Here is a 16,367-nt window from a genome sequence, read left to right as displayed (position 1 = left end):
TTAATTTTTCTAGTAAGGCTGTTTCCCATACTATTTGGTACCATTGGTCCATGCTTACTCCTGACAGGAATTCACCCTGATACTGAGGTTCAGCGATTAAAGGATTATTTCAAAACTGTGCTTAGGATTTGAATACGTTATCAGCTTATCAGCCTGATCTTGGCAATGGTGGCGGGCATCTGTTGTTGCTTGTGTGATGTCATTAATTTTGGCCCCTCGTTTTCTGTTGGTGAATTTTGAAAAAAAGCAAAAAATTATCAGCTAATTTAGACTGAATGGTGAGACTTCTTGCATTGTGTGTTCATAGAAGCAAAGCCAACGCTGCTGAAATAAAATAAAAACTCCTTCTTTCAAACCTGGAAGAAGAACACCCTAATACCCAGTCTACCAGGCATGTAAACTCAGTAGGAATATCCCTTCCCACCAACCCCAGCTTGATCTTTACTGCTGGAGGGGGTTGGGATGTGGTGGAATCGACATGCCTCTGGCCTGGGGAACTGGGTGGGCTTCACTGCTGCAGAGACCCTTATATGGGAAGCAAACACTGTTGGGTTTTCTGCCGCTGATGGAAGCCAGCAAAGAACCCTGATATGGGGCGTTTCAGGGTGGGGAGCAGTGGTGCCATTCAGTCCAAAGGATCCAAAGTTCCATGAATCCCCTAAGCAGGGAGCTAGGGTTACTCTGCTGTTTTAATGTGCTCCTAGCTGGCAATATAGCAACCAATAAACTGACAACCCCACATTCCTCCACAGTATTAACAAATGCAATTATAATGACAGCTATAATTACCCCCTCCCCTCTCCAGTAGTTCGCTTTAAGCTTGATTCACTTATCATAAAAACAGAAAGCAGTCTCTTTCAAGGCAGTTAGTACAAACTAATTGGCCTTCCCTTCGGTACAGAGAGCAGGCTGTGCCTATCTTTCTTTCCAAACCACTGGGAAATTAAATGCTCTCCCCCCCCCCTCTTTTTTTTCACCCTTTCAAAAAGCCTTGTCTTGCTCCTGAAGTAAATTCAGAGAGATAGCTCAGTTTGCACTGGAGCTGAAGAAATGCCTGTACCACTCCTAGACTAATTAGGGCTTTCAAATTTCACAGGTCGCCTTTGTGATCCTATAAAATGCAAAAGTTTGTAAAGAGCCTAAAAATAAATAAATGGGAAGCCCTATAAGAAAAACCCTTTTGTTTTAAGGCAGCTCACATACATGCATTTTCAGAGAGGGAAGGAGCATACTTCCACAATACCAGGTGCGTAAGCTTTGGTAGAAGCTGCAGTTCTGCCTTTGAGATTACTTCCGAATGAGCGGGCAGAAAGATTTCAAACACAGTGCCAGCTGGCTTGAGAAGCTCCCCATTCGAAGTACCTTTAGTCCTGGTGGTCCAGTGTTTCCTGGCATACCTGGTAACCCCTTTGGTCCCTGAGTTCCAGGATATCCTGCCAGTCCAGCTAGTCCCACGCTTCCTCTGTTACCCTTGACAAGCAAGTTATACATAGTCACATCAACCACTGGTTCTATTTTTCTTAAGCAATATGCCAAACACATGCTTTTGTTTCTTCAAAGTAGCCATGCTCGTTACACACACCTTCATACATCTATCTGCATGCACACTCTTACACAACATCAGTACAATGATGGCATCCTATAAATTGTTATCTAAATAATTATGGTATTTATTATTATTATTATTATTATTATTATTATTATTATTATTATTATACCCTGCCCATCTGGCTGGGTTTCTCCAGCCACTCTGGGCAGCTCCCAACAGAATATTAAAAACATCATAAAACATCAAACATTAAAAACTTCCCTAAACAGGGGTGCCTTCAGATGTCTTCTGAAAGTCAGATATTTCTTTGACACCTAATGGGAGGGCATTCCACAGGGCGGGTGCCACTATCAAAAAGGCCCTCTGCCTGGTTCCCTGTAACCTCTCTTCTCGCAAGGAGGGTACCACCACAAGGCCCCTGGAGCTGGGCCTCAGTGTCTGGGCTGAACAATGGGGGTGGAGATGCTCCATCAGCACCAACACTTTGAATTGTGCTCGGAAAAGTGATTAAATGATGGTGATATTAACAATACTATTTAAAATGAGAACATGCTGTCTATTGAAAAACACTGTTACTTAGAAATTAACTTTTAACATTTCATAAATAAGCACTAAGTTCGCAACCCCCAATGACTTAGAGAAATAAGGCCCTAAATCAAAGCAGACTAGGGTGATCGGGTATAAAATCGGCCAGAGTTCCTGCATACATAGAAAGTGGTGTTTCAGCAGTTGTATCCCACCCTGGTATCTCTGTTGATGAAAAGTGGGTTGCAAATATGCAGGAATATGCAACTGTCCCATACGGGGATTAAACCTGCAACCCGGACATTATCACCAGCATGCTCTAACCAGCTGAGCTATCCAAGTGTTGTGAAGCTACAGAAGCTCTGTGTCTTTTGCACCTAAAACAGACTGGGGCTCCTGGAACTGATTTGCTATTGCAGAAAAAAAACCCACTAAGGTTGTGCAGAAAGGTGGCCGAATCTGATTAATATGTTCCCATTGCAGGATGTGAGATGCTTCTGCATAATAATATAATATAATAATAATTTATTATTTATACCCCGCCCATCTGGCTGGGTTTCCCCAGCCACTCTGGGAGGCTTCCAATAGAATACTAAAATACAATAACCTATTAAACATTAAAAGCTTCCCGGTATACCTGTAGGAGCGTCTCCACCCCCATCATTCTGCCCGGACACTGAGATCCAGCACCGAGGGCCTTCTGGCGGTTCCCTCACTGCGAGAAGTGAGGTTACAAGGAACCAGACAGAGGGCCTTCTCAGTAGTGGCACCCGCCCTGTGGAATGCCCTCCCTTCAGATGTGAAGGAAATAAGTAGCTATCTCATCTTTAAAAGACATCTCAAGGCAGCCCTGTTTAGGGAGGTTTTTTAATATTTAATGCTGTATTGTTTTTAACACTCGATTGGAAGCCGCCCAGAGTGGCTGGGGAAACTCAGCCAAATGGGCGGGGTATAAACAATAAATTATTATTATTATTATTATTATTATTATTATTATTATTATTATTAATTTATTATTATTATTATTATTACAACAAGGCTGCCTTCAGATGTATTCTAAAAGTCTGGTAGTTGTTTTCTCTTTGACATCTGGTGGGAGGGCGTTCCACAGGGCGGGTGCCACTACCGAGAAGGCCCTCTGCCTGGTTCCCTGTAACTTGGCTTCTCGTAGCGAGGGAACCGCCAGAAGGCCCTCGGCACTGGACCTCAGTGTCCGGGCAGAACAATGAGGGTGGAGACATAGTTGGGCCTACACCACAATGGCATGGAACAAGAACCATACTGGCAAACAAATGATGTAGCTACTTCTCAAACAAGTGCTGCTGGCCCTCAGGGAGAGGTGGCAACAGGGCAGGAGGAAATTATGGAATTCCCTTCTTCCATATGGTTCTTGCTTACAGGTGCACTGAGAATATTTAAAGACCTTTTCAAGTGGAAAACAACCACGCAAGTACTACTCACAGGAAGGCCCTGTTGTCCAGGTAAGCCAGCCTTTCCAGGATTCCCAAGAATGCCCTCTGGTCCAGGATAGCCTTGTACACCCTTTTGACCCAAAGGACCAGGCATACCCTGAAATAAATTTGAGATGTATTAGGACAGCCCTGAACAGCAGACTATTTGCAACTAAGCTATGCTAAACATGATTTTACACAATTAAAAAAAGTACAGTTACTTAAGAGAAAGTTACTTAAGTTTGAGAGCAGACAACTTTAATTTGTTTTTAGGTATGCTTCCTCTCTGGATGGAGACACTTTATATTCTGGATTTTCCTTCTTTTGTTTTAGGGAAATAATACTGGCTAATGCCTTTTTTTTAAGCAGTAGGACTGCTAAAGTGCAACACCTAGCAAGAACAACTACAACCACTCTTTCCATCCAGGCCATTCAGCTGCCGTAGCAGAAGAACAAACATGTTGTACACAACTATGCAACTATGGAAAAAATCAGAAAAGAGGAAAGATCTATATTAGAGGACTTTCCGGGGGGGGGGGTGTACTTGAAAATGTGCCAGGGAGATCTCCCCCCTCCCGCCCCACTTGTGGGTTTCATTACAAATCACCATTGAAATCATAGGGCTTCCTTTTGTATCTAGGAACAGGTTCATGCTTTAAAGCACTGTGTCCAAGCATGCTAAAAAAAAATTTGGGCCCTAGTGTTTTTCCTGCACTTTACCACTGAATCAGAGCAAACGGCAATTTGAGGGAAACCTTAACTGCCATTTGTTCCGATTCAGTGATAAAGAGTGGGCTTTTGCAGGAAAAATTGCAGGGGCAGGGAAAAAAGCCTTTGTAGGCATGTCTAGGACTACAATAGAGACTTTATGAAGTGTGGCTTTATAATGCTCTATTAGACTGCAATCCCCAAAACACTAACTAGACAGAAATCCCCATTAAGCACAGTCCAAGTAAACATGCATAGAACTGAGATATAAAGGTGAAATATGTACATGTTACAATTTATACCAATTTTTCTACTTTGCATGTTAGTGAATATAATTCCATCTGATTAGCTGTTTTTCATCGCTACATGTCATTGCCTTCTTCTTCCTCTTCTTTTTATACCCCACCCATCTGACTGAGTTTCCCCAGCCACTCTGGGTGACTTCCAACACATATAAAAACATAATAAAATGTCAAACACTTAAAACTTCCCATTATAGGGATACTTGCATTTGCGGTGTGTACCTGATACCTGAAATCTAGTGTGTGATTAATAAAACATTTTGCTTACTTACAGACATCCCAGGTTTCCCAGCTTGACCACTCATTCCTTTTTTCCCAGTGGGACCCTAGAAATTTCAAAACATGTGTTCACTGACAAAGCCAATGAAACATAAAAGCAGAATAGAAGCTAGGAGCATATTTATTATCTAGCACTGGGGTCAAAGAACACAAGAATCACTTCAGTTTCAGGGGAATCTAAGATCATAAACCGGCTGGATATTCTTTCTACTTGAGTACAAAATCTGCCAAAGCACCACATTCATTCACAAAAGCACATTATCATTTCCCCGAGGTTTTTCTGTTTCAGCAACATGTCATTTATGAGAAAGAATGAATGGGCTGGACAGAATTGCATCCACGTCGCTCACAGGTCAGTTAGAATGGATTTTGTTTTTGTTTTTTAAAAAAGTCTCCTATTTATAGGATTTGTGGTATTTCCTATTAATAAATGAAACATCACTGGAGTACTTTCAGCTTTTAACTGCTCTATATTAGCCCAAGAACAGATTGTGCCCCCGCCAGAATACATACTGCTTCAGTAGTGCTTAAGACTGCATAAAATAAGAGTTCTTATTTTAAGAGATAAGAGATCCAAGTCAGGAAAACTGGTTCAATATCTGCTTACTAACCAGGGCTGAAATCATGGCTCATTCAGTCTGAACCAGGACAATATCATTTTACTTAACGATCATTAATTTCTACAGCAGCTTCTTTGTTATAAATGTAAGCTATATTATTATGCATCATTGTCTTTTGAATCACACCTGCTGCCCGCCCAACGTTAAAAATGCAATATCCATAAACAGAAGATAAAGCGTGCTGGGCTGGGTCACACAATCTCATTTCTAAATCTGTGTGTATGTTTATAGAGGGGGAAACAGAATTATACACATGTCCCTCCCTGCTTTGGAGGTAATGCTAAACCCCAGTGCATTCTAAGGACAAACCTAGGTGAGCCTCATGGCTGTGAGTTTGCAAGCTTCTGCTTCCATTTTTGACTGGCCACAGTTTGCTGGGTCATCTGAACCCAACAAACTGTGGTTAATATTAACTAGGGTTTGATGGAACAAGCCAACTTTAAAACCAGAGATTAAGAAAATGATTTGTTTCAATAAAACACTGCAATGGTTAACTTTGGGTTAAATGCAAATCTGCAGTTTTTTGGTTTTTTTTAAAAAAGAAGCAAATGCTCCTATCTCTTCTTCGTGGCTGCACTGATAAGAGGAAGGAGGAATTTGCAAGGTTTGCTGAACCAAGTTTATAAACCATGGAACTTGCTCTCACAGGAGGCAGGGATGTCAACCAACCTAGACGGCTTTAAAAAAAGGATTAGACAAATTAATGGAGGAGAAGTCTATCCATGGCTATGAGCCATAGTTGGAGGAACTAATGTTTCTGAATACCAGTCACTGGAGAGTACTCTTGTGCTTGGGTCTCGCTTGCAGGTTTTCCATAGGCCACTGGGAGAACAGGGTGCTGGACTAGATGGGCTATTAACCAGATCAAGTAGGCTCTTATGAACACTGGATATGAACCCTCCTACACAATTTTACATTTGTTACCAATTTGGAGTCCATGTGAAAGAAAAGCAGTTCATTTATTATTTGGATTCCTGTTCTACGTGATGCATTTTGCAGAAATTAGCAGCACAGTATGGTTCAAGTTATGGACACAGATTTAACTGCAGTCTTAAGATGTGCATTTTTCACTAGGCTTCTGGTTGTTAAAACTATTTTTAGGAATAAAACTCTGATATAAAATTTCAGCCTAAGGGACATCATAGAAAGTTTGAAAGAAGCCCAAAGAGGCTGTGGATTTGGGGTTCTATATTACGCACACCCTGCCAAAGCGGCTTGTGATCACAGTGTAGGCTTTACAGAACTACTGAGATATGCAAGTTAATAAAATGTGGTTTTGCTTTGAGTCACAGATTATCACATACCCTTCAGAAAACAACTTTATTGCAGCAAGACTTGGTGGAAAGTGGAAGTATGAAGGTGCAATGGGGATATTAAAAGCCGTTCCTTATGTAATCCTTTAAAAACATATTAAAAGTCACTCTGTGGCAGAACATAGCATTTCTTTGGCAGCTTTCACTGTAGCCTCAATTCAAAGTATTATTCAGAAGTGGAACATTTATACTTGGCGCTCTGGGACTTGCCCAATACACATTACGCCAAACATGTATGTGCTGGACCTTCTTTACAAATGAGTTCAAATGGATTTGTACCATGGCCAGAATCCAGAGAGCTCCTATGGATCTCGTGCATGTTCAGTGGGATAGCAAACTCCCCGTGCCCAAGAGTAGCAGCCCCCAAATGCCACATCACTGCTCTTGAAATTAACCTTATTTCCAAATGTGCTGGAGGGCAGAGGAAGGGGGAACTGCTGGTAAAAACCAGACAAGGCAAAAGTTCTGCAAGGTATGCAGAGTTTGTTGTGTGGTTCTTTTGATGATGGCCTTTATCAGCCCAAATGCTTATTCAGATCTGGCTTCCTGAGTTTACTTTTAAAGTCACAAAATAAAAGGATTCCCCCCCTCCCAAAGGAAGAAGCATATTTTCACAACAAAAAATATAAAGAATGGTTAAAAATATCATCAGAGATGAAGCCAGAAAGGCAACTGTTCATAAATGCTGCTGCCCTTTGTATCATTGATGTCAGCACTTAAGATCTTCATCTGCTTATTTTCTAACAGCTTCATTCTAGGAACTGCCTCTCAAGATATCACAGCACAATGAAAATTAAGCTCGCTGCACTTGAGATCAACACCTGGAGTTCTTGTTCCAGCACCCAACCCTAGACCTCTGCAGGTTGCCACTGTCTGTTGAAGAGTGCAGCAGGTACCATCTAATGGGAAAAGCTGGAGTCTTGATGACCACAGGTTCCTCATCCCAGACATAATGAGATATGCAAAGCTAATGGGGTTAATAAGAACTGCCTTGTTGCATCATCTTGCCCAAGCCTTTTTCACCAACAGTGGCCGAAGAGTTGCCTCTGAAAACTCACAGGTACCTCTTTCAAAATGCCCTTTTTATGTAAAATTAGACAGATGGGGTTAAGGAGAAGGACTTTCCAGCAAATGACACCCTCCTTATGAATACATATCCCACTTTCAGAGCAGCTTCAGCAATATATTATATTTCTTTTAGAGTTAATGGGTTCTGGAGACAGAAACAAGCTAACAAAACAAGCAAGCTTATAAATGAAACTGCTGGTCTGTCTAGTGTTGCAGAGTTCTAATTTCAAATATCACAAAAAATGTGTCTTGCTCTTTTCTACCTACTTGAGATCCTTTCTCTCCTTTTAGTCCTGGTTCACCTCGTTCACCTGGCTCACCCTTTGGAAAAAGCAAAAAAAAGTAATATGAATAAAGCCTAGAAGACATCAAGGCAAAGGAACAGGGATTTCCCAGCTTGTAACAAATATAGTAGTACCATTCATTTTATTATATTTATCAAAGCACAAAGTCAACCTACTTCACAAGAGACTTACTGGTGGCCCTTGTTGTCCAACAGCACCTCTAAGTCCTGGAAGCCCCATGTGACCCTAGAAATAGGAAGTGCAATATATTATTGGGCAGGCAACTAATGCTATCAGTTTCTGGTGAGACGACAAGCCTGAGAGGAGCCAAGGTGTACTCCAACATGTTTGTTTCAATATATTTCAGTATATTAATCACCTTATTGGAACTTGGTCTTCAAGATATAGTCCATCTCCCCAGGTGTTGTGGACTCCCATAATCCCTGACCACCAGCCATGCTGGCTGGGGATGATGTGAGCTGTTGCCCATAGCATTAGGTACCCCATATACACCCCAATCAACCTGTTTTGTCCTAAAGCATCTATAGCAACATATTGCATTAATCTGTTAATCCTTTGCTCCACCTATTGGCTCATAGCCTGGTAAATCTTGCCCTTGCCTTCTGTACAACCACCTGGTCATCCATCTGGCTTTTGCCAGTGGAAAAATGCTCACATGCCTTTATGCATCCTTATTTCTGGTCTGTATCTGCACTACCCCTATACTGTATCCAAGTCTTAAAGCCATGCTACTGCCCACAATCTCGAGGCGTTGTTGTCAGATAGCATTTGGCCTGGGCTTTGATCTTATTCATCCTATTGGCTCCTGCCCAACGCATACAGGCAGAGGCTCTAACCTGTAAGAAAGGGTCAGGAGCAAACAAAGCGGTTCAGGATCAGGGCAAGGCAGTTAGAAATGACACAGATGTCCCAACAAGTTTTAACCCTATTCATCCAGCCAGTTCCCAAATCTTTACCCAGTTTTCCAGTGGTGACCCTGATACAGTTGAACCTGAATTCTGATTAGCTTCTAGTATCAGATCCTGTCCATAATTTCTTTGGCAGTAGTCAACTCTAGCCCTGTCTTTTGCAATATCACTGACACTGAAATTCTATTCATATCTAGACACAGAGCCATAGCTAGGTGATATTGCACCCCTGGCAAAACTATCCAGATTGCACCCCCTAGCCACAGACAAATTAGCTCTTCTTTCCGCCTCTCCTCCAACCCACTCCTCCACCCACTCAATTCATCCTCTATTTAAAACAATTTCTTATGAGGCAATAATAAATATTTATGAACATATTTTTTAGCCGATTTTGCGCCCCCCAATAGCCTGCGCCCCTGGCGAGGGCCCACCTCGCCACCCCCTAGCTACAGCCCTTTCTAGACAGAACAAAGATTCATTGAGTTTAACGGAATTTACTCCCCGGTAAGTTAGTATAATGTTAGTGATATTGTACTTAACATGCATTCACATGTACGAAAGAGTGTTTTTTTCTATTGCTGTTTTAGAATAAACTATAGAGTACGCCCCATATCAATACAAATGGAAGCAGAATTCTACCTTGTAACCAAAATCACCAGGTTCTCCTCTCTCTCCACGTTCACCAATAGGGCCCTAGAGAAATAACCACAAGAAGTCCAGATGGTTTAAAATTTCTTTGAAATATGGCTGCTTTAGAATAAAAAAAGAAAGGGGAACTTATATTCAAAAGTAACTTTGAGCAGGCCGGGGGAGCAGGAAGAGAGAGAAGAGAAAAAAAGAAAGGAAAAAGAAAGCAAAGCAAACATAGTCAATACAATAAATGATGTCTAAAATTATTTTTACTATGGCTAGTTGAGGTTTTGAATCACATATATGTTAAACCAAAAACAAACAAACTGAAAATGTAATTTCAAGAAATTAGGACTAATCATACTTTAGTTATTGATAAGAATATTTTAAAACTGCAAACTCATTAAAAAAATAACATTCTGTTTACAATAAATTATCAAAATGCAAAACCGATTATCATCATGGAACCAGATTAATTGTCTAAAAACAGAGGCAAAACAAAATCGTTTTGAGCAAGTGATGAAATAGAATTGTAGGTACCTGCCTGATTTCTATAGTAACAATGTTTTAAATTACTGATGCTACTGACACTAAAAATCTTTGTCGGAATTAGCATTTATACAGAAGTTCGAACGCTCTAAAATGTTACATTTAACCTTACATTTGACCTTTGGGTCAAACTAGATGAGATACTAAAAGTGTTAAAAACTATGACAGAGTTTTGGGTTTGTTTGTTTGTTTGTTTTACTTTGAAAATAGGTCTGATTTTTATCAGAACTGTGACTGGGGAGGAAAACATTAAACCTCATCTCCCTGTGTCCTGCTATCTCTACCCCTGCCCCTGCCCTCACACCCCTATTATTAAATGTCTTACAAACCCTGACACAGTTTCTAATTACACATTTAGTGCCATTTCTAGTTTAGCCCCTTGATACCCCTTATGTTTGCTGCTTTCCAAAAAAACACACATGCAATTGCTGGTAGCAATGAAAAAGCTGGAACCTGTACAAATCTAAACATAACGTATTTCAAAGCAACTACACCAATTCCACACATCTTTGCACAACATGAGTGTAGTCTCTGGAGGCAACTGTATAATTTTTGGGAACACTTTCAATTCTGAATCACGTATATAGTTTTCTGGATAAAGAAAGACCTACTGGTTCACCTATGGGCCCAGGTGGTCCCAGCACTGTGCTGTCTTCCCCCGGGTAACCCTGAAATAGAGACAAATCAATGGTTTATTGGCCATGAAGCCTCAGGGTATTGTTAGTAAACTATGCATGAAAAATCTAAATATATTCCCTATGCAGGCCATACGTACGCAAAGAGGTACTGAGCCATTTACATAAAAGACTTAGTAGTTTGTGATAGTTATACTTGTAGCATCCCCTCAGCAAACAGATTTTATAACTTATTATTCTGAAGAATCATATACAGTCGTACCTTGGAAGTCGGACGGAATCCGTTCCGGAAGTCCGTTCGACTTCTAAAATGTTCGGAAACCAAAGCGCAGCTTCTGATTGGCTGCAGGCAGCTCCTGCAGCCAATCAGAAGCCACAGAAGCCGAATCGGACATTCAGCTTCCAAAAAGCGTTTGAAAACTGGAACGCTCACTTCCGGGTTTCGAACGTGATTTGTTCAGGAGCCAAGGCGTTTGAGATCTAAGGTACAACTGTACTTGCTGCTTCACAGCAAATCTATTGGCTGACCAGTAGTAAGTTCAGTTTCCAAACAGACAGCCCCCCAGAAATAAGTACCACTCCCAGGTAGATGAGTATGAGATTGTGTGTCCATTCTTAGTATTGTATAAATTGTTTTTCCATTCTTTTTCTTTCCATAAACAGATATAAACCAAAATGTACAAATTACTACTGTTACAAACAGACATGCAATCTAATTATATAGGCACAGCAAAGTAAAACAGCTAATATCTGAAGCACAATTTAATAATAAAATCAGTTGCCATTACGCAAGCTACATTGCATAGAACAATAATTTATTAAAATTAAAAGTTTAAGCATATTTTGTAAGGGCACAATCACCAAACACAAACATGTAAAATTAGATATTTTCAGCATCAGTTGGATGCTATCCTGTGAGTGTACAAAAAAGAAGTAGAATTGCACACAGAAAACCATCTATTTGAGCCACAGCTCCATGTGCTCTCCAATGCACAAATGGAACACCTGGGAGTTTCAGAATTAAGACTTTCCCACCAACTGCAGTGTAGAGAGACAGGTCTGAAAGTACATCCCTTTGGACCTAATAAGCTGCCCACTTATTGAAAGATGTACTGTATTTTTCGCTCTATAGGGCGCACCTTTCGATAGGGCGCACCTAGTTTTCAGAGGGGGAAATCAAGGGAAAAAATTTGATCCCCCCCCAGCTCTGGGAACAGCAGACAGGCTGCACGCAGCCTGTGCACTTCTCCCAGACCTCCCTGCTATTGCGGGAGGTGGGGGAATTCCCACAGGAGGTGGGGGAAAGCCCACAGGAGGAAGAAGGTACTGACTCGGCCAGTCAGTCCCTTCTCCCTCCTTGGGAAAAGCCCCCAAGAGCGGCACGGTCTTTAAAGGCTGCGCGGCTCCTGCGGGCTTTGTCAGGAGGTGGGGTAATTCCCCCAACTCCTGCAAAGGCTCACAGGAGCCGCGCACCCTTTAAAGAGCGCATGGCTCCTGCGGGCTTTTCCACCGAGCTTGTGGGGCTGGCGGTGGGGGGAAGTGCTGCTTTCCCCCACCGCCAGCCTCCAAACCAGGTAGGAGAGTAGCGTGAAGGCGTCGCGCGCTTTCCCTCTGCCCCCGAGCCTCTGGGGCTGGCAGTGGGAGGAAGCGCTGCTTTCCCCCACCGCCAGCCTCAAAGACCAGACTCTCCTGGCTTCAGCGAAAGCAACGTGAAGCCTCCGGAGCGCAGGCTTCGGAGGCTTCGCGTTGCTGTCGCTGAAGCCAGGGAGCCTGCATTCACTCCATAGGACGCACACACATTTCCCCTTCATTTTTGGAGGGGAAAAAGTGCGTCCTATAGAGTGAAAAATATGGTATTTTACATTTTATTTGCAAGTGTCATCAGTATCCACCAAAATTAATGGAAAAGCTGTTGAATACTGGAGAGCTGTATGTGTTGTGCATACTGGAAATCGCATGCCTGCAAGCAACCTCTGGCTGTTACCGGGCCTGCTTCCCCCTTTTTCTGCCAGGGGACAAGGAAGGAGAAGACAAGCTGCAATTGCTACAAACCATGGGGGAAATCCCCTATATTGTGTAAAGCCCTGCCCCCTTTCACAGTGAACAAAGAGATAGTCATGTACCCTAAGGACAAATTAGAACAGTAGAAGTGCCTAGCAAGTACAAGAAGCGTAGAATCTTATATGATGAACTCTTAAGAAGTGTCTGCACTGCTGGGAGCCAAAGGTATTGTTATAAGAATTTTAAGGTCTCAAATCAGAATATTCATAAATGCACACATATCTAAATATATGAATCATGTGTCTAAAATAGTATGGGAGAGCAATCCTGAAGCCATTTTAACTATCCCAATGGCCTCAAATATTCCTTTGCAGTAAAGGAGGCAAATGGGGAAAGCCTTCCCATTGCCTTTTTACTTGCAAATCCTGTCTTAAGGGCATATTTGTGTATGAATAGGGTGAGCCTGTGACGTGGATTCAGGAACTAAAGTATTATCCATCACAAAAGAATGGCCAGACTGCCCAGGTAATGCAATCGGTGACCATTATCAGCTATTCTGGCAGACAGGATTTCTGCTGTAGACCGCCTCCTTCTGTGATGTATGTATGGTGGTTTGAGGGGTGGTCTTGGGCTACAAGATGGGCAATTTCAAAAGTCTATGTAAGGGCTTGCACACCATTGTCCAGCATTTTCCTCCCTCCTGTGTGTAGTGAACGGGGACCGTGTTGCAACATTTCCTTTAATAAAGATCAGGCTTACTAGTCGCTTAGCTTCTCAATATACTCTGCTTGGCCTGTGTTTTCCCCTACCGATAGGGAAGCCACTTAAGGACTCCAGAATACCCCATAAGTGAAAGGGAGCAGTTTTTCTTTTAAGAGTTTGATGTGACAGGAAGAATCAAACCTCACACAGCATATGCTACATCAGGGATGAAATATACTGAAGAGTCGAGAATGGATTTCATGCTCTTTATTCAGCTCATAGTGGTGAGGAGGAATGGAAGTTCCCCCAGAATGTCTGCTTTATATACATTATTTACACAATGGGCCCCACGTGATTGGCTAATTCCGGGATTCTCCTGTAGGCCAATCAGGTTGTGGATACATTTCCACCTGGAGCTGGATTGGGTGGCTCCTGTGGACCAATCAGACTGCTGCATTCTGGGTCCTATTGTTCTTGGACCAGTCAGACTGCTGTATTTTGGATCCTATTCAACTCAGTACATAACAAGGGACAACACGGATTAGAAAAATCAGCACATGCCCTGCTCCCAGCACAATGTCATCAGTCACGCAAAATGGCTGAGCATCAGTGCATCTGTGCTATAAACCGAACCTGAGGATTTATGCTTTGGCATAAATGTGTGCAACCCAACCCAAGTCATTTCATTAATAATATTCAGAGGTTTCTCCTCACACAATATTATTCCCTCAGAGCTTTAAAATAAGAATGTGTAAAAATCAGGGATAGCCCAATCAGTAGAGCATGAGACACTTAATCTCAGGGCTGTGGGTTCGAGGTCCATGTTGGGCAAAAGATTTCTGCATTGCAGAAGGTTGGACAAGACGACTATCATGGTGCTTTCCAACTCTACAATTCTAAGTGGATGGAGGGGCATGTGTAAAATATATGCTTATTTTGTGAGCCTCTGAGACTTCTAGCCAACAGCAACCACCTCTGTCAACTACAGTATTTGCTACCACTCTTCATACCTTCTCTCCTTTGGCTCCTGGTGGGCCAGGAGCGCCTGGCTGACCCTGGTGACCCTAGGAAAAGAAACAAACATAAACGCCATGCCATGTGTGCAACCTGTTTGCATTGTTATGTATTCAATATGCAGTCAAAGGTGACATGTCGGGCAAACAGCGTAGTTGGACAATTGAAGACAATAGATCACAACATTTGGGAACAGAAACCTGTTTGCAACAGGCCCAGATTCAGTTTTAGTTACCACATGTGTTTTCTGGTCTTGTTGGGATTGATGGAGGATGCCCTTTGATCCGTGACGGAAGAAAGGTAAGATATATATATATATATATGTAAAAAAAAAAAATCACAACAAGAAGTAAATAAAATCTAACATGTGTTTGGCAGTTTGCCTTTTTGATAATTTTCTTGAAAAATGAAAGTTTCCCAACAATAAATAAATAAAACGGAGCTATCTAATGTGTGTGTATCAGTTTGATTATTTAAAATATAATTTCCTTGAAAAATGGAAATTTGATGCATTAATTCAAATAACTTATTTATTTTTTAAAAAGAGAGACTTGAGTATAGCTGTGGGAAGAATGGCAGCTTTCAATAGGCTTCGTTCAGAATGGCCATCTTGAAGCAGACAAGGGACAAATGGGCAGAGCAATCCACACACATGCCTTGATACCAGGCTGCGTGTGCGAATTATGTGGCGGTGTAGTTCTGTCCGGCTCTCCTGGCTAAGCTGGCCTCCTGCCAATGGCAACCAACCTCCCCTTTCTGACTAATGAATGGGCAAGTGGCCCCCACCAGCGGGAGACAGCAAAGCTCCCAAATGGGGGGGGGGAGGGTGTATAAGATTTTTTTGCACAAGTCAATGGGCCATAACAAATGTAGCGCAATGTACAAAGATGGTACACAGTCAACAAACTCAACAGAAAATACAGCCTACCCCATAACCTGGAATTCCTGGCTCTCCTGCAGATCCCATTGACCCTAAATGTCCCTGTATGTATAAACAGCAGTAAACACAATTTAATTTCTAATTACTTAAGCTCTCAATCGACCTTCTGATCAGAAAAACACAAAGGGCATAACCCTCACCCAAGTTAAGCAGACATAAATCCCGTTGATTTCAAATTGCGAGAGTCAAACACATACTGTCAACATAACATATGTTCATAGTGGCTGGCTCATGCCAAAGGATTTTTTTTCCTTTTAATGTAGTAATATTTATATAACCAAATGCCTTGGGAACCCATGTGTTTGAAGGTGTAGGATATATACATTTAAAAAGTTAATAAATCATACAATTAAAAAAATGCAAGCATGAGGTTGGATGGTGTTCTCTCCTGAAACGCACCTAAAAAGGTATAAGCATGCAGATTCTCCTAACTACTTTTTAAAATAAAAAAAAAAATAGCCTAAAAGGGAACAAGAATAAATGCAGCTTAGATTAAAAAGTCTACCTTCAGCATGTTTGAACCAGAAATAGAACTTTTACATAAAAATAATGCTGTAAGGAACATTAATGTCTCACAACAAATGAAACTCATCTGTAGAAAACAAAACTTGAAAAAAGAGACAATGCATGTATTTCTGTAAATGACAAAATCTTTAATAAACATATATTTACAAAATAAAATAAAAATAATGAAAACACATATAATATAGATATAAATAATTGGTGAAAGTAGATGCAGATTGCTTCTTTGAATACACCATTTCAGAATATATCTCTGCAAATAGGTACAGCACAATGTTGTTGTTTAAAAAATGCACATGCATTAAAAAAAACCCCTATATCCTAATGAACTAAAAATATAGGCAAA

At 41.4% G+C, this 16,367-nt stretch overlaps 1 protein-coding gene across 1 annotated transcript in view; it reads right to left on the bottom strand.

The window, feature by feature from the left end:
* The window catches only part of COL24A1 (collagen type XXIV alpha 1 chain), a 168,085-nt gene that overhangs the window by 16,544 nt on the left and 135,174 nt on the right, over positions 1–16,367 (bottom strand). Inside the window, exons 40-48 of the mRNA XM_083620538.1 lie at positions 15,488–15,541; positions 14,556–14,609; positions 10,819–10,875; positions 9,668–9,721; positions 8,292–8,345; positions 8,083–8,136; positions 4,808–4,861; positions 3,536–3,643; positions 1,363–1,470 (exon numbers count right to left, since the gene is read on the bottom strand). Of these exons, the coding sequence (XP_083476664.1) occupies positions 1,363–1,470; positions 3,536–3,643; positions 4,808–4,861; positions 8,083–8,136; positions 8,292–8,345; positions 9,668–9,721; positions 10,819–10,875; positions 14,556–14,609; positions 15,488–15,541 (597 nt within the window). The remainder of the gene's footprint in view (positions 1–1,362; positions 1,471–3,535; positions 3,644–4,807; positions 4,862–8,082; positions 8,137–8,291; positions 8,346–9,667; positions 9,722–10,818; positions 10,876–14,555; positions 14,610–15,487; positions 15,542–16,367) is intronic.

The sequence above is a fragment of the Podarcis filfolensis genome, assembly GCF_964270895.1.
Source record: "Podarcis filfolensis genome assembly, chromosome: 6".
Lineage (NCBI taxonomy): Eukaryota > Metazoa > Chordata > Lepidosauria > Squamata > Lacertidae > Podarcis > Podarcis filfolensis.
Note: the sequence above shows the minus strand (reverse complement) of the source record. Positions and strands in the feature narration are given on the sequence as shown.